This window comes from Nicotiana sylvestris, chromosome 12 (genome assembly GCF_000393655.2).
Source record: "Nicotiana sylvestris chromosome 12, ASM39365v2, whole genome shotgun sequence".
NCBI lineage: Eukaryota > Viridiplantae > Streptophyta > Magnoliopsida > Solanales > Solanaceae > Nicotiana > Nicotiana sylvestris.
This window is the reverse complement of record NC_091068.1, coordinates 160,531,166-160,550,817: the sequence shown is the minus strand read 5'-3', so window position 1 is coordinate 160,550,817 and position 19,652 is coordinate 160,531,166. Positions and strand designations below refer to the sequence as shown.

At 39.8% G+C, this 19,652-nt stretch overlaps 1 protein-coding gene across 1 annotated transcript; it reads left to right on the top strand.

Moving 5' to 3' along the window:
• The first annotated feature begins 1,715 nt into the window (after window positions 1–1,715).
• On the top strand, window positions 1,716–3,447 carry LOC104214134 (uncharacterized protein At4g06744-like). Its single transcript, XM_009763765.2, has one exon. The coding sequence runs from the start codon at window positions 1,948–1,950 to the stop codon at window positions 3,334–3,336; it is 1,389 nt and encodes a 462-aa protein (XP_009762067.1). The 5' UTR covers window positions 1,716–1,947; the 3' UTR covers window positions 3,337–3,447.
• Window positions 3,448–19,652: the final 16,205 nt, after the last annotated feature.

Genomic DNA, 19,652 nt, shown 5'->3' with positions numbered 1-19,652 from the left:
CACTGTGCGGTGAAGAAGTTCTAAGTGGCGACTAGTGGTAGTAAAATGGTTAAAAGTAAACGGTTATCCACTCATATTATCCATTTAAAAATAGATAATGAACTTTTTTAAAATGAGTCAAATATAGATAAGAATAATATTATGCACTTAGAAATGGATAACCAATGGATTTAATGTTTATATTTATAAAGCTTCAAATTAGGGGTTGCTCAAGTTTGGGAGACGTAGAATTCTCCCAAAAATGACCATATTCAAGAAATCATAAATGATATGGATATCCATATTATCCGCTGGTTAACCCATTTTTTATCCATATTAACTAGGCGTTTGGACATGAATTCCAATTTTTTTTTTTTCAAATTTGAATTGAAGATGAAGTTGTGTTTGGTTATAATTTTTACAACATATTTGAATGTCTTTTTTTTTCAAAACCATGAAATATGATTTATACCCCACAACTTGTAAAAAAATATCAAAACCACCCTAATTTAATTATCGTACTTGAAATAAACAATCAATATGCTATTGTTTAACTGTTATCATATTCTGCTTTACTGCAATACACAGAAGATGCAAAATCAATATCACATTTTCTAATTCTACTAACACACAAAAAAGGTGTAAAAGCAGGCATAGCCACATATTTCTCATAATAATCAAACTTCCTGTAGGAAGAGTTCAAGTATCAACTAGGACTGATGTTTTACCATCAATCGCTAAAGATGTATCTACCAAAGATGAAAAACTGATAGAGTCATTTTATAAATTTTAAAAATATAGGGTAAATTTGTAAAATTAAAAACTAGCAAATTCTCATTTTCAATTGAAAAACTGGTGGTAAGAATGGGATAACCAAACATTGTTTTCAAAAAGGAAAAAGAAAAAAATTTGTATGTCCAAACGGACTCTTAATATGGGTCGGGTCGGATAAATTACCCATTTTTGCATTATCCGTTTTTGGCTCGTCCATATCCGACCCGAACCGCCCGTTTGCCATCCCCAGTGGCGATTCTTATATATATAAGTTAAAGAGCTGTACATATAGCAGCTGTAAAAAGATGCAATATAGGAGATGATAAATCTTTGATGGTAAATTTAATGAATGAATATTAACTGCAGAACGAAATTGAGTTTATGAATTAGCCAGTACCTTTGAGTTATACTTTCATGGCGCATGGCCCCGATATGTCACTTGGTTAACTTTTGTAGAAAAAAATAAGTAGTATAATAGGGAACAGGGGATCAAATATTGGCTGCAAGTAATATAGGGTCCACGTTATTTAACTATTTTGACATTTTAAACTATCAAATAGTTAACTTGGTCAGATAATCATTGCAATTTATGCGACAAACAAAAGCTGCCTGTTGATCTTAATGATAAATTACAATAACAAAAATTTTAAAACATTTCTCAACAAAGAAAATAAAAAACAACATGAAACCAAAAAGTTAATATATGGTACAGAAATTTACATTTCAATAACTTTTCAGGTTTAAATCAATTTCTACGTGGGTCTAAAGGTCAAAAATGATGTTCTATATATATATACCAATTTCTCTGTCAGTTATCTATGTATCAATAACCAATCAACCCAATTGGCTAAAAGGAGAGAAAGAGACAAGGAAATGCAACTAAGGACTCCAAGTTGCAGTTTAACTTTTATTTTTTATTGAAAAATTGGCAATACATGTGATGATACAATGGAAGCTTATTTATAGATATTAATTCACAGAATCAGTGACAAGTCATAAATGGACGAAAAGGTACCTATGTGAGAGTGAGAGGGCAACAACTTTGTTACTTGTCGACAAAACATCTTGTACTGTTATAGCTCCTCTCGTGACTATGAAATATGAATCAATCAATTCTAGTCTAGCCCTCTACTTTTTCCAATTAATCTATATAATTGATCTTAATTTCTACCACTCCTCAGCCTCTGAGCAAAAATGGCTACCATTATCTCTATTACTTTATCATTTGTATTAGTTATAACTTTTTTCATCCAAATATTTTTGCAGAATGGTCTAGTTTTGGCTGGTTCAATTCTTGGCCAAAGTAGAGAAACTTTGGAAATAATCATCGGCGGAGGTGGTGAAAATTCTCCACCACCACCTCCACCGGATAATCAAGATTGTCCACCACCACCACCGTCACCAGAACCACCTTGCCCTCCACCACCATCGCCACCACCATACCTCTTTGAAAGTAAACGTATCGAGATAGCCTACAATGTAATCCAAAAGTTTAAGGCCAAAATCAAGTATGACCCTTTAGGAATTAAAAACACATGGGTTGGCTATGATGTTTGTAACAAGTACAAAGGTTTCCATTGTGCAATTGTTCCTGATTATAAGGTTCAAGCACTAGCTGCAGTGGACTTCAATCAGTTCAATTTTGCTGGTCCTGACCTTACTCTTAACGGCTTTCTTGATGAATTACCAGACATAACAATTTTCCATGCAAATTCCAACAAGTTTACAGGCACAATCCCAAAAAAGATCGCGAATCTTCGTTACCTTTATGAGTTAGACCTTAGCAACAACAATTATAATGGCGAATTTCCAAATGACGTTCTTGGTGCCAAGAATTTAACGTTCTTGGACCTTAGATTCAATACTTTTTCAGGATTGGTTCCACCTCAAGTTTTCATGCTAAACCTCGACGTTCTCTTTATCAACAACAACAATTTAATGCAGAAACTTCCTGATAACCTGGGATCAACCCCGGTTCTTTACTTGACTCTAGCCAACAACAAATTCATTGGCTCCATTCCACGTAGCATTGGCCAAGCTTGTAAAACTTTACTTGAAGTTCTGTTCTTGAACAACCAGCTTACTGGTTGTTTGCCATATGAAATTGGGCTTTTAACTAAGGCCAGAATATTTGATGTGAGCAAAAACAAGTTAACAGGGAAAATACCTCATTCGTTCGGATGTTTGGCTAACATGCAGATACTGAACTTGGCGCAAAATCAGTTTTATGGACCTGTGCCTGAACTGGTGTGCAAGCTGTCCAACTTGAAGAATTTGTCGTTGTCGTACAATTACTTCACTGAGGTTGGGCCAGAGTGCAAGAAGCTAATTCAAAGAAAGGTTCTTGATGTGAGGATGAATTGCATTCCAGGGTTGCCAATGCAAAGATCAGCAGCAGAATGTGCAGCATTTTTTTGCAAGCCTAGATCCTGTCCTGATGAAAAGTCATTGGGAATAGTTCCATGTACAATTGGCAATTTGGAGCACAATGAACTGGATTCATCTACTAGTTCTGTTTCGGCCTTAAATGATCCGGCTCCAGCGCCAAGAACTTATGGTGCTTTGAAACCGCATTCCTTGTAAATGCCTGTTTTCCATGTTTGCATAAAATTATACTATGGCAGCAGTAAAATGTAAATTTGGCAAGTTTTTTATTTTTATCGATGCAAACATATTGCTGAAATTATTCACTTATTATCAAGTAATTACACAAGTCTTTTGGATGAAATACAATTTAACAAGGTATAAGAGCATACAGAGGTCGAAGGTTCAAGTCTCACAACCATTACCAAAAAAGATATTCACGAACTTGGCTTACAACAAAATCAATCTTGTACAGAAAATGTTAAAGATATCATTACGTAAACAAATATACATATCAATAATAACTCAAACTTTTAGAGGAGCAAAACTTAATGCAATAGTAAGTGTGGCATGTGGCTACATACCGGTTTCACACACTTGATGTGCACATTCATCTATATCGACATGCTTACATGAATTAATGGTTGGGAGGGGTAGGGCGGAGGTAGAGTATTGCTTACGGACTCGGAAGAACCCTATAGCTTTTGCTCAGGCTTTCTATTTGTATTAGAAAATTCATTAAATATGTGTAAATATTTATTGAGAACCCACTAACTAAGGCGTGCTAGATTTCTCGCAAGTTCAGAACCCATAAATTCTAAAGTTTGGCTCCACTTCTAGGGAGGAAAGGTTACCAGTTTTCTAATCGCCATTGCTGGGTGAGGGAGGAGGCTAGTTTCCGGTCCAAACAAAGGCTCGTTTTGAAATCAAAACCATTTGGTTCATAAATCAAATATGCTAGTATTTCCTTTTTGGTAATTTTCAATATTGTTACCCATGCAGTGAATCATTCTGTGTTTAGTCGCAAGTGGACAGATCAAAATCTAATAAGTGTGACATTTAGGTCCGTACTGGTGCACATTTCATCCAATATCGTGAATTCACGATCGTTGAGTCAGTTCTACACATTGACAGTCTAAGAAAAATATTTACACAATACCTCTTATTCCTTCTGTTTTACTTCCCCTGATTCAATTCCTCATCTTTTTACCCATCAAATGCAGTAGTACATATCTTGAAATTGTGTTAATGGCATTAAGATCATACCTTGGAAGAATTCTTAAAGAGGTGAGAAACTTAGAAAAACTATGTAGCTTTTAGTTCTTAACCTGAAGCGATGAATGTAACCAAGTTGTTGATAGACTTGCCTCTCTAACCTTGACATACCCTCAATCTCAGATGTTTCATAACTTCTCTGAACTGCCTACTCAAATCAAAGTCCTAATGCCTGTTTATAGGTGGAGTCCCCCAGTTATTTGTATATCCAACAAGAAAAAGCCAGAGATCACTTTTGAACCACCTTGAAATTAGAGGATTCTCTGTAGTTGTAGAATTTTTTGGAGGTACCCCCACCTCTAGTATAGGTAGACATCACATTCATTATAGCTTGGAGCCTTATGTATTTTACCAATGACATTTTCCTCATCTCTTTGTATCTAGATAAATTAGCTATTTTTCAAGCTAGGTTAGGGATGTATGCTAACTATATACCGCTCCCACAAATCATCTGTACTATTGATTTTGGAAAATTAATCAAAATGCGCAGTTGATTTCTTTTTTAACAAGACAACTACAACAACAAAAACAACAATAAACCCAATATAAACCCACGAGTGGGGTCTAGGAAGTGTAGTGTGTACGCAAACCTTACCTTGTAAAGGTAGAAATCTCAAATGAACAACTCCACAGTCATATTTACACAAGATAAGATGAAAAATAGCATCTTGTCTAAGATTTTTATTAGCAGAAAGCTTAAAGAAAATAGCTCGGAATGTAACTCATAGTCAAAACTTCTGTAACAGATTTTGATTTCCAAAACATGATGATTTCTAATTATTGAACACTTTATGATCTCAAGACTATCCTCTTCCTTTGAGTACAAACACAAAACAGAAAAATCTAAACCGGAATGCGAAATCTGACACCACTAATTTACACCACAGAAAAACAAAAAAACAGTAAATGCAACACTAAAGCAACAGCATGAGATTCAGAATTTGAGAGGACCAACTTTCAAGTGAAACTGAGAAAAAGCTATACAAGCAAAATTTGAGTCCGGGAATTCGGAAAATTCAAAATGCAGACATATTCCTCAAATATAAAAAATGGTAGAAATTAGCAAATATTCAATGAAGTTTGAGGTTGAATACCTTCGCTGAAGAAGAAGAAGTCAGAGAGCGTAAAGCCTTGGGAGTTGGCAATGAAGTTCCGTTCGTCGGGAGAGGGCGGGGGATGGTTTCTGATAGCGGACCAAGGGGGAATAGCACTTTATTTCTAAAACCTCATACTCCGTTCCTATTTCTTTTTTGCTCCCTTCAAAAACAAATTACTCCTTCCAAATTTGAAAATAATTTAGCTTAAACTTACAATTCTATTATTAATGAGAAGCTTTTATAACCACACAAATACTCTAAACACATTTTTGACTTGTTTTAGAACCTCAAATTCCAAAAGAATTTATTTTTTCTTAAACTCAATACTCAATCAAATAGGTTCATATAAATTGAAACGGAGGAAGTACCTCGTATAAATTTTGTAAGAGGTACTAGATGCTTTATATTTTGGCTTTTTCTTTATCTTTGTATGTTAAATTAGGCCACAACAATAACAACATACCCAGTATAATTTCACAAGTGGGGTCTAGGGAAGGTAATGAGTACGCAGACCTTACCCCTACCTAGCGAAGAAGAAAGAAAGAATAGGGGAACAAAGGACGATAAGGAAAAGGGGAGAAAGACAATTATAGTAACAACAACAACAACAACAACAACAACAACAACAACAACAAAACCAATAATAGAAAATAGCATCAAACAGTAACAGACTGGAACATACGATACCTAGAACGGACGAAAAAAATAAGGGAGCTATTAATACTACTAAAACAGAACGGGGAACTCTCAAAATTAGGCAAATGGTCAAAACATGGAATGGAAATAAATATTTTCACCTCGGAATTGGGACTAGTGGGCTCACCTTAGTTGGACGAGTTGGGCCCAAGACTAGCCCAGTTTTCGGGTAAAATTTAAAAATAGCCAGATTTATGAGTGGTAACTGAAAAATAGCCACAGTTTTAAAAATAATTGAAATTTAGTCACTTTTCATGTAAGATAAATTTTAACGAAAATATTGTTCAAAATTCGGAAAATGTTCTAGAATAATATACTGGATTTCTGATTTTTTACATGTGAACTTCCAGCATAATATATTGGAGTTCCAGCATAATATGCTGGAAGTTCATATATAGGTGCCCCAATCTCCGGTATATTGTGTTGGATTTTTCTATGTGCTGGAATTCCAGCCTAATATACTGGAAGTTCATACACAGGTGCACCAAGTTCCAGTATATTATGTTGGAACTTTCCGTGTTGCAGCAAAATAATGGTTATTTTTCAATTATCAGTCCGAAAACTGGCTAGCCCGTGCCGTTTTCACCCATACTAAAAGGGAAATCGAAAACAAAAAAAGAAGAATTAACCTAAATAGTTGTGCACTCAATTGCTTATATAATATATGTATAATTCTTGGAATATATAATTGTATATAATGAGTGTATAATATATGTACACCGGCTAGGAAAAATATATAGCGAAATTTGATCGCCTATTTATGTAAAGATCCCGACAAGGAACTGGTGATCTGGTAAATAATTAGAAATACTTACACAATTGGTTTACTTAGAGGCAATTATGTAGAAATCTTTTGATAAATAGTAGTAATTAATAAAAATCCGACGGAAAAATATAAGAAACGAGAAAAAAAGATATACTAAACATTTTGTTACTGATGAAACCTATTATTGCAACCGACTTATAACTTGATGAAATTAATTTGAAGTTTGAGCTTTTAATTAATTGGCCCTTGGCATAATTAGTTATATATATGCAAAAATCATAACAAGAGTTTTAAAGCTCGTTCCGAAAAAGAACGAAAAAACTTAGGTACATATATAAAGTATTTTGCGTTCACGCAGGATTCAAGGAAGGAACATACCCCAAAAATTATTAGAAGAGTGTAAGGGTCCAAATTTGACCGACCACGACCAACGACGAATACGACAAACAACAGGGTCTCTTTGAGTCAACGTCCCGAGGGAGACGACCTTAAGGCAAAGAAGAGATTGTACGACCTTTGTAATAGTGTAAGCTCATTAGGGGACATTAGGAATATTCCGTGGAATATTCCTTATATTTTGTCTTTTACAATTTAGAAGAGTTTCTCCCTTAGTATAAAAGGGGGACAATAACCTTGTAATAAGGAAAAGGGACTCTAGAAAGATTATGATTCTTGAATGAAAAGAAACTTAACGTCCATCTTCTCTTTATCTATTATTCTTTCTAGAGAATATTATATTCAGCTAAGATTTACCCCTTCATCTTTGATTGATTTGTTCAAAAAGGTTTTAATATCTTTTGAGTCAAACAATTTGGCGCCGTCTGTGGGGATTTCTATAGCTGAAATTGTAGTTTTCATCTAGATTCTTGAAGGAAATAATCACCTTTCTCCAGCTCCATAAAAACCAACGATGGCGGGAAAGGGAGAAGCGAGGCTAAAAGCAATAGAGGGTGTCACAAATAACCTCCTGAATTCCCTCAACGAGGCCAGTGGAGAAGACAATGAGAATGTAACATCAAGTGTTACACATGAGGGTGAGATTTCACCTCCTCCGCACGGGGATCTAACGACTTTGCGCAAGAGAGGAACCTCAACATCCTTAGTAGGCGCCACCAGCAGTCAAAAGGCTACTAGAAGAACGGTTAATGAGTACCTTGAGCAACATGCTCGAGAAACCCATTTAGGGAGGTGTCGAAGACGCGCCACCCACAGAAATCATAGCTGTTGCCGATGAGCCAAGCGCTACGCGAACAGGTAACACCTGCACTGCTACTGATGCAGGTGACGATGCACTTAAGGCTACTAGAAGAATGGTTAACGAGTGCCTTGAGCAACATGCTCGAGAAACCCATTCAGGGAGGTGTCGAAGATGCGCCACCCACAGAAATCGCAACTGCTGCCGATGAGCCAAGCGCTATGCGAACAGGTAACACCCGCACTGTTATTGATGCAGGTGACGATGCACTTTTGGCCATCTTAAAGAAAATGGAAAAGATGGAAAATGAGAATAAAACACTCCGCGACCAAATGCAGGAACATCAGGAAAGGGTCGATAAAATACCAGGTGCTCCGAAGCTGTTACCAAAACGCGATGCGGGCCGATTTGTCGAACAACCATATAGCGAAGGGGAAGCTCCCCATTCTATTCCAAAACCTTCAAAATGCCGCCATATTTGAAAATATATGATGGCACCACGGACCCGGAAGATCACCTAATCCATTACGTTACCGCAGTAAAGGGTAACGATTTATCAAAGGAACAGGTGTCATTTGTACTGCTGAAAAAGTTCAGTGAAACTCTAACCGGGGGAGAGCTGACGTGGTATTCCCAAATACCAGCACGTTGATATCCACATTTGAAGAGATGGCAAACAAGTTCGTCACCGCGCACGCGGGAGCAAAAAAGGCAGAAGCCAGGGTCAATGATATTTTCGCCGTCAGGCAAACAACAGGTGAGGGACTTCAGGATTTCCTATCCCGATTCAACAGAGTAAGGATGAGCCTACCAAATGTGTCAGAAGGGATGGAAGTAGCAGCCTTTCAAAACGGGCTAAATAGAAACGAGTCAAAGCAACCAAAAAGCAACTCAGTAGACTCATGAAGTATCCCCCCACCACATGGGAAGAGATCCACAATGATTATTGCACCGAAGTGAGGGCAGACGAGGATGACCTGAATGGCCCGCTTCAGCGATTAACATCAGTACAGACCGAGACAAGGAGAGATCGCCGCCATGACGGGTGAAGGGATTAACTACTACGTTTCAATCGAGAAAGACACCAGCCTTACATCCGAACATCTAATCCTCCACCTCCACGACATGCAGACGCCGCGCCTTGACATACCGCACCCTCCCGAAACGAAAGAGGTATGCTTCCACTATTATCTGCTCATAATTTTTATGTTTCCCCCTCAGAAATAGTGTACGCACTAGAAAAGCTCGGTACGAAGGTGCAGTGGCCGCAAAAGATGAAGTCGGACCCAAGCACAAGAAGGTCAAACGTCATGTATGAGTTCCACCAGGAAAGAGGACACAAGACCGAGGACTGCATAGGTCATGTTAAATTAGGGATACCTGAAAGATCTACTGAGCGACAGAGGACGAGCCAACTTCGCTCGAGGTCGCGATCAACCTCAAGGACCTCCAAAGCCACCATCACCCACTCGTACCATACAAATGATCATTGGTGGCGGCAATGACACGGTAATAAACCATGTGAAATTTACCATCATACATAAACTCAAACGGATAGTTGCCCACGAACGATATGACGACCTCAAAGATAGTATCATCTTCGATAATTTAGATACCGATGTTTTGTCTTTCCCTCACTATGATGCTTTGGTTATAACTTTACACATCACAGATACCGATGTAAAAAGAATAATGGTGGATGAAAAAAGTGGCGCATGTATTGTTCACCCATGAGTTCTCATGCAAATGAGGCTCAAGGATAAAATAATACCGCGTTGCATAACATTAACGGGTTTTAATAATGCAGTAGAGTAGACATCTGGAGAAATAGTGCTACCTGTCCTGGCAGGAGGGGTTACCCTGGAAACGACATTCCACGTCATGAACCAGGAAACGGCCTACAACGCCTTAATAGGACGACCACGGATACACGCCATGCGAGTCATCCCTTCAAGCTTCTATCAAGTAATCAAATTTCCCACCCCATGGGGGATATTTAGCATCCTAGGCGAGCCACGTACCTCCCAAGAATGCTACCGGATCGCCCAAGATTGCACACACACCAAACAATTAAAAGGGGCAAGTGCGGAAACATAGCAATCAGCCATGTCGGGAACCAAACCCAATGTACAAGTAGAGGCCATCAAAGACCCGGACATCGTAGAAGCTAGCAAGGCAACCATAGAAGATCTCGATCCCGTCCAATTGGATAACACCGATAGCACAAAAAAGGCTTATATTGGACACAAACTCTCGGAGTCAGGTAAATATCGTGAGTTTTTAACTAACAACGCCGATCTGTTTGCTTTTTCCCACTCAGATATGCCAGGAATCCCAAGGGATATCGCCACACACAGACTGAATGTCGATCCACTTTATCCGCCGGTACGGCAAATGAGGATAAAGTTTAATGCTGCAATCAATGAGGCGGTCAGCGAGGAGGTTGATAAATTAGTCGCCAACGGTTCCATCAGAGAATCAAAATACCCCCAATGGGTCGCCAATGTGGTCATGGTCAAAAAGAAAAACGGGAAATGGCGAATGTGTGTTGACTTCATCGATCTAAACAAAGTATGCCCGAAGGACTCTTTTCAATTACCTCACATCGACCAACTTATCAATGCAACAGTGGGGCATGAACTGCTGAGCTTCTTGGATGCCTACTCCGGTTATAACCAAATTCTAATGGCTGAAGAAGATCAAAAAAAGACCACTTTCATCACTCATCAAGGAACGTTCTACTATAAGGTGATGTCGTTCGGGCTCAAGAATGCAGGGGCCACATATCAAAGGTTAGTCACCAAAATGTTCAAAGAAAAACTTAGTAAGACCATAGAGGTTTACATCGACGACATGCTAGTGAAGTCGACAAAGAAAGAGGATCACATTGGTCATCTGAAGGAAGCCTTCGAGATATTAAGGCAGTACGGGATGAAGTCGAATCCCAAAAAGTGTGCCTTCAGCGTAATTTCATGAAAGTTCCTTGGTTTCCTAGTGTCACAAAGGGGAATCGAGGTCAACCGGATCAAATCAGGGCCATCGATGCAATACCGGAGATAGTGACCAGCAAAAAGCAGGTGCAAAAATTAACAGGGCGAATAGCCGCCCGATCAAGGTTTGTTTCACGATCCTCGGATAGATGCCACAAATTCTTCAATGTGCTAAGGAAAGACCACGGGTTGCAATGGAACGAAGAATGCGTCGACGCCCTGAGAAAACTGAAAACGTATTTATCCTCTCCACCACTACTCGTCAAAGCGGACCCGGGTGAATGTCTACTTGTGTATCTAGCAGTTTCTGAAGTTGTGGTAAACGCAGTCTTGGTCCGTGAAGATAAAGGTACGCAATGTCTGATTTACTATATTAGCAAAACCTTAATCGATGCCGAAACAAGGTACCCTCACCTTGAAAAACTACCTCTGGCATTGGTCGTAGCTTCACGGAAGCTTAGACCGTACTTTCAATGTCACCCCATAAAGGCGGTGACAACCTTCCCCCTAAGAGGTATCCTATACAAACCCGAACTATCGGGTAGACTAGCCAAGTGGGCCATATAACTAAGCGAGCATGACGTAACGTACTGTGAGCACATGATTTTTGCCCTATGTGAGAATACTCCCAAAAATTCAAAATAAAACAATTTTCCTTTGTGTGCAATTTTGAGAATTTTCGTGGCATTTTTGGATAATTATTTATATTTGCCTGTGCATGTTTATTTATTAGATTAATAAAAAAATATAAAATATGTCGCATTTGCATTTAGGATTTAATTCTACAATTAGGAGCAATTAAGTTTGTTTTACAAGAACAAAAATCATAAAAATAATGTACGTTGTAGTTTTAGCATTTAATGTCCAAATTGTGTGATTTTATCGTTAATTGCTATGTAATTGTGTCTTAATTGTTAAGAGTTAATTAGTACTTTTATAAATTAATTTAGTTCTATAGGTTAATTTAGAATTTTTAGAATTTTAGTTTTATTTTAAGAAAAAAAGAAAAAGAAGCAATGGAAATAAAAGAAGAAGAAAATCGGATTGGGCATTTTCTTCAATTTTAAACCACAGGACCAAAGAACCAAACCCCCACCGGGTCGAACCGACCTCGTCCGCCCCATAACCCAAACGAACCCCAACCCCCCCCCCTTTCTATTTTTCATTTTTTCCCTAACAACAACAAAAACTCCTAAAAAAGGGACACCCACCCCACCCCTTCTGCTTCATCTTCTTCGTCACCTTCACCCACCAAACCAGCGACGCAACCAACCAGCCTCCCGTTGCCAACCTACAGCCCTACGACCCTCCAGTCGCGAGCTCTAGCCAGTCCGCCATGGCCGCTGCTTTTTCTTCTTCGTCTGTCACTGCTCAACATGCACACACACAGTCCGTCGACCACCTGAAACAGCCTCCTCACGTCCACCACGACCACGTCGTCACCACCCCAGCTCCGCCTCACGACCAGCACAGCCAGCCCGTCACCAGCTGACCATCAACCAGCCTTTTCCGTTGAGCAGCAGCGAGCAGCAACATCTCCAAGCCACTGTTACTCCAGCTCTACTGTCACGCCAACGACCCCAGCAGAGTCCCCAACCCTTCTCCATAACCACCCTCCAGTCCAAAATGAGACCAGCCATCCGAGGTCGGGCTCAGTCGTACGTCGAAGCAGTGCGTCGAGGTTCCGTTCGAGTCCGTGTCTGTTAATCAAGCGTCGAAACAGTGTCGTGAACGAAGTTGTGTTTCATCGGAAGTTCATCATTGTTCGACGTCGAATCATTAGCATAAAGGTCAGCCATAGCTCGTTCACAAATTTTTTTTATTTATTTTTTGTTTGCTTTTTCTTTGGAATTTCGTTTTCACTGTTTGTAACGGAGCAAGAAAGTGCAGTAGTAAAGGTCATATCTCTTACCTCGAATCTATGTTATTCACGGACCTATTTGTGGTTTCATTTTTAATGTGGGTTCATTTTGATAAAATCTGCGCATGAAGTATCCTACTGCATATTCGTTGAAATTATATGTGTATGCGTTTTTCCTACTGTTTTGAGTTTAATTGATGATTGTGTTTAGTGATTTGGATATACTTGTTTGTTCTGTTAAGTTTGTTTCTCATATGAATCTGGCCTTGTTGAATTGTCCTGATGTTGTTGATTGGGAGTTAGTTTCATGTGTTTTAATTAGTCAATTGTTAGGATTTCTCACTTAAGATTGGTTATAGCTGCTGTAGTTTGGTTAATTAATTTAGGAGAATTGGATATAGTTGATGGGGTAGAATGGTAATTTCAATAGTTTCAAGGGTATTTCAGGATTTAAAATTTTTAATTTGAGTGCTCTGTCCAATAAGCACTAATAATATTAAGATAATACATTATTTAATACATAGTGGGGGACAAGACATGTGGTAGTGGGAACTAATACATTTGTTTAATATAGTGGGGACAAGACATTTGCTAGTGGGGAACAAGGCATGCAAGTGTGGGGAACAAAACATAATGGTATGAAAAGCTTAAAAAAAATTGATTAAAATATGTTGCACATACCTGTTTTGGGTTATAAATAGGGTCATTTCAAGAAAGAAAAGGGGGCTGATTTTTGGAAGGAAAAATCATTTCTCTTTCAGTCTTTTTTTCCAGAGAGTTTAGGCTGGATTTTTAACATTTAAAAGTTCAGTAATTTGAGAGTAAAAAAAAGGAGGTTGGTTTTTAATCCTAAAAGGTTCAGTGTTTGGAGAGTTAAGAAACTGAAAAGGGTTTCAATTGGTTCTTCCTGAGTTTGCTATTGGTTATTGGCTACTGTTTTCATTGGGTGTTGCTGGAACTCTGCTGGTTCCTTCCTTTTTAATCTGTCACTGGGTTGTTTTGTCACTGCGTTGCTGTGTTATTACTGTTGCTGACTGCTCCTTCGTCTTCTTGTATTTTCGTTATCCAGGTACATGTTCTACAGCTCTCAAATTTAACAGAAAGGAAGTAAAGAGTTGTTGGAATGGATTTCTGAAAATAACTATTTCTTTGTGTTTAATTTGATGTATAAGCAGTAGTTCACTTGATATTTCATAGTATGTACTGTAATGATTTTGAAATGCATAAACTGGACTGGTTGAATCTATTTCTACAAACATGGAATATCAATGGTAATTAATCTTAGTTGGTGATTACTAGTTATGAAATATAATGTATTTAATTCTTTTGTTCAGTAGTCGTGAAATAGTTTCAAATAGTTTATGTCGCAAAACAGGTTCAATAGTTTATGAAAATCAGCATGTTGGTTTAATTGGTCTAATTCTGAAATCGCGAGTCCACTTGAGTAAATAACATCATTTTAAATAGCAATGTAAATAATGTTAGTAACTAATGTTAGTTCTCGAATGTTAGTGATTAATGTTAGCTTGATGTCAGTTTTAAGCATTGATGCATTTTTCAACAAATCGTAAAAAGAGCTCAAAAATGGCTTTATATTCCACATAGTTAACTCCAATAATCCAGTTCATATAATAAAGCTAAAGTTGAACTGGATCGAAATGGTAGCTGGTTTGTTAATATTTACAACGGCAGGCGGCGGATCTTAAGTTAGGTAGCGAGTTCAAACTAGAAGGTGTTTCCTTTTGTTTGGACCCGGACTTGAATTTGAAGCCCGAACTTTTAATGCTAATTGATTAGGATTTTTCTTTATTCTTAGAGACCAATAAATAGAAAATCATAGTCGCTTTAGGATATCCTTGAATAAAAACTGAGATGGGCCTCGCCGAATAAAAAATACAGAATTGCGGGGCCCTCAATAAATATTTGTTTTAAAATACTTAGACTTGGGGACGGGCCGTTTAGCCAATTTTACGGCCTTCCCCAAAAGATAACAACGCGCAAGTCACTTCCGGTGCGCTTTAAATAATTTACTCTCTTAAACTCGGGTGCACATTTATGTGACCCAAATCCAAATCTCAACGAAGTCGAAATGTGTCGCTAATCACGGGTACATTGATTGTGACATGGTTCGAGATGCATTTCCACGACGTTGCAAATTCCTTTTAAAAATAATGAATGAGACAAGCCTCGACAAACAAAAATACACAAGCTGCGGGGCCCTCTATACATGTTGGTAAAATTACTTAGACTTCGGGATGGGCCGTTTAGCAAAATTTCATGGCCCTACCCAAAATAATGATACGCTAGTCGCTTTAGGCGCGTATTTAATAATGTTATCTTCTTAAACTCGGGTGCACATTTATGTGACCCAAATCCAAATCTCAACAGAGTTGAAATGTGTCAATAACCACGGGTGAATTGATGTGACGTGGTTCGAGATGTATTTTTACGATGTTGCAATTCTCAGTAAAAAATAATAATAATAAGAGCGGTACACAGTTAAAATTTGCACATAGATTCAACATGTATTAAAAATCAGATAAATAAGCCAAATATGACAGTTGAGCGACCGTGCTAGAACTACGGAACTCGAGAATGCCTAACACCTTCTCCCGGGTTAACAGAATTCCTTACTCGGATTTCTGGTTCGCGGACTGTAATACAGAGTCAATACTTTCCTCGATTCGGGATTCAACCGGTGACTTGGGACACCATAAATCTGCCAAGTGGCGACTCTGAATCTTTAAATAAAATCTCGTTTCGATTGTCCTTTAATTGAAAAAACTCCCTTTTACGCCCCTTTGCGGCGGGGCGGGTGAAAAAGGAGGCGTGACACGTACTAACCGCGAACTGCCATTAAGTCGCAGGTGCTCGCCGACTTCGTCGCTGATTTCAGCACGGAAATATTGTCTGTGGTAGAACAGGAAGCACTCCACACTTCCACACATACCGACCTTTGGGTCCTCTACACCGACGGTGCCTCTAATGCCTTGGGATCGAGACTGGAACTCGTCCTTGAATTCCCTACAGGCGAAGTAATTCGCCAGTCCATATGATATCCTGAGATAACTAACAACGAGGCTGAGTATGAAGCTGTGATTGCAGGTTTGAAGTTATCCCTAAAATGTGGCGCTCGACGACTCGTCCTCCATTGTAACTCTCAACTCGTGGTGAACCAAGTCACCGGGACTTTCCAAATCAAAGAACAGAGACTACAAAAGTACCAGTCGGAAATCCAAAAACTACTGCCAAAATTTGATGAATGCCGCCTCGACCAAATACCCAGGGCGCAGAATATCGAAGCGGATGGCCTCGCCAAAGTAGCTGCGGCCACCAAACATATCAACAAAGAAAACGTGGTCACCCTCCTCCATTCTGCAATAGACCACGTCTAGGTACATTCTATAAACTTAACTTGGGACTAGCGTAACCGTCTCGTAGCATATTTGCAGGATGGAACGTTCCCGCAAGATAAAAAAGAAGCCAAAAAACTCCGGGTACAGGCAGCCCGATACAACCTCGTAAACGGTGATCTCTATAAAAGAACGTTTGGTGGCCCCCTAGCCAAATGTCTTGGCCAAATCAAACAAGGCGGGTACTAGAAGAAATACACGAAGGGCACTGCGGCGCCCACACGGGAAACCGTGCCCTCGTCCGATGCCTCATCCGCGCCGGGTACTACTGGCCCATCATGAAAAAAGAAGCCGCGGACTATGTCAGGAGATGTGAACAATGTCAAAAGTACGCCCCTATAATACATCAAGCAGGGGAACTCCTTCATTCTGTCACTTCGCCATGGCCTTTCATAAAGTGGGGAATGGACATAGTCGGCCCCCTCCTAGCAGAACGAGGTAAGGTATGCTTCCTTTTGGTTTTAACTGATTACTTTTCTAAATGGATGGAAGCAGGTGCATACACTCAGATACGTGAGTAGGAGGTCATCGCATTCATATGGAAAAACATAATATGCCCTTTTTGCAACCCCAAAGAAATCAGCTGCGACAACGAACCTCAGTTCGTCGGAAAAAGAATGACTGAGTTTTTCAAAAAATGGCACATCAAACGAATACTCTCCACGCCATATCACCCTGCCGCTAATGGTCAAGCCGAATCCTCCAATAAAGTAATACTGAATATATTGAAAAAGAAGCTTGAGGATGCTAAAGGGCTATAGCCTGAACTACTATTGGAAGTATTATGGGCATACCGCACCATGCCAAAAAACAGCACAGGAGAAACACCATATTCATTGTTCTACGGGACTGACGCAGTCATACCCGTCGAGGTTGGAGAACCCAGTTTGAGATACTCCAACGAGAGCGGACCTAATAACGACAATAGTAGGCTACAAGATCTAGATGAAGTCAAAGAAGAGACATGGCCCACATAAGAATGGTAGCCAAGAAATAACAAGTAAAAAGATACTACAACAAGAGAGCCAAGGTGCGACCGCTCAAAGTCGGAGACTACGTCCTCAAGGCTAAAATACAAGCATTGAAATACCCTAATGAGGGAAAATTGGGAATGAACTGGGACGGACCATACAAAATCATAGCTGCAGCGAACAAAGGAGCATTCCGGTTAGAAACAATAGAGGGAAAACTACTCCAAAACAACTGGAATGTCGCCCATCTCAAGTACTTTCACTTCTAAAAGAAGGTGTCGCCTAAGTCATACTCTTTTTCCCTCACCCGGGTTTTGTCCCAATCGGGTTTTCCCGGGGAGGTTTTTAACGAGTCGGCAAGGGAGACGCCTCAAGGATCGCAGTGTTGTTCATTACCTCGACCCGTCGACATGATCTCCGGAGCAAATAATGAAGGGACTACATATAGATAATCGAATCTCCATTGTATGTGCATAGTCTACATGTGATTCTCACAAGAATTTAATCAAACCTCCATTGTATGTGCAGAGTCAACATGTGATTCTTACAAGTATATAATTAAACCTCCATTGCATGAATCGACATGTCTTTTTACGGGAATACGATTAAATCTCCAACAAGAAATGGCTAAGGCCATCGACAATAATATGAGTTCGACCTTGTTCGAACTACGATGGGATCCTACTTCGACGACAGTTCAAAGCAACATCCCAATGGCCAACGCCATCGACAATAATATGAGTTCGACCTCGTAACTATGACAGGATCCTACTTCGACGACAGTTCGAAGCAACATCCCAATGGCCAAGGCCATCGACAATAATATGAGTTCGACCTCGCTTGAACTACGACGGGATCCTACTTCGACGACAGTTCGAAGCAACATCCCAATGGCCAAGGCCATCGACAATAATATGAGTTCGACCTCGTTCAAACTACGATGGAATCCTACTTCGATGACAGTTCGAAGCAACATCCCAATGGCCAAGGCCATCGATAATAATACGAGTTTGACCTTGTTCGAACTACGACGGGATCCTGCTTCGATGATAGTTCGAAGCAACATCCCAATGGCCAAGGCCATCGACAATAACATGAGTTCCACCTCGCTCGAACTACGACGGGATCCTACTTTGACAATAGTTCGAAGCAACATCCCAATGGCCAAGGCCATCCACAATAACATGAAGTTTGACCTCGCTCGATCTACAACGGGATCCTACTTCGACAATAGTTTGAAGAAACATCCCAATAGCCAAGGCCATCGACAATAATGTGAGTTCGACCTCGTTCAAACTACGATGGGATCCTACTTCGATGACAGTTCGAAGCAACATCCTAATGTCCAAGGCCATCAAGTAACATGGGTTCGATAAATGCAAGAAAGAACAAATCAACGAAATGAATTTTTCATTACATCAAAATATTATTTACACTTGCCTTTACAAACAGACCCAAGTATGCCCCCCGCAAAAATCCCAAAACAAAAGCAAGTACAAACAAATACTACACATTATCCCCGGTAGGGTAAACATCTTCGTACCACGAATCCGAAGCAAGGTGGTTCGCATTATCAGAGTTGATATCACCCCCGTCAGGTGTGAGGGGGTCGTACCCGCATGCCTCATGAGCTGCACGAGCTTCGGTGTGCACAGCCTAAAGCTCCGCCTTAGTAGCCCTTCCTTCGGTGTGAAAAGCCTTATACACATCAAGCTGAGCCTCCGCGTAGACCCACAACTCATATAAACGATGGGGCACGACCGGATCAGTTGAGGCGCGAGATGTAGAAGGCTGATAATGTCAACTTGCATCCTCCGCCCTCAGCAAGGCCATTTGTCCATTTAACGCAGCCAACTCAGCCTCCAGTTCTTTGACACGCCCCTCGAGCCCTGCAACCTTATGACTAGAGGCCTCCTTCTCTTCAGCCAGCTCCGACCTGCAAATGCGGAGGGCATTCTCCAAAGATACAGTTCCAGAAACAGCTGCTGCCAACTTATTGTCACACCTCCTTTTTCACTACATTCGTAGGGGCGTAAAGGAGTTTTTCCAATTAAAGGACAATCGGATCGGGATTTAATTATTAATTATTCAGAGTCGCCACTTGAGAGATTAATGGTGTCTCAAGTCACCGGTTGTATCCCGAACCGAGGAAACATATGACTCTGTTAACCGTCCGCGAACCAGAAATCCGAGTAAGGAATTCTGTTAACCCGGGAGAAGGTGTTAGGCATTTCCGAGTTCCGTGGTTCTAGCACGGTCGCTTAACGGTTG

Excerpts from the sequence above, each read along its gene's own strand:
- LOC104214134 (XM_009763765.2), top strand. The coding sequence starts at position 1,948 with ATGGCTACCATTATCTCTATTACTTTATCATTTGTATTAGTTATAACT.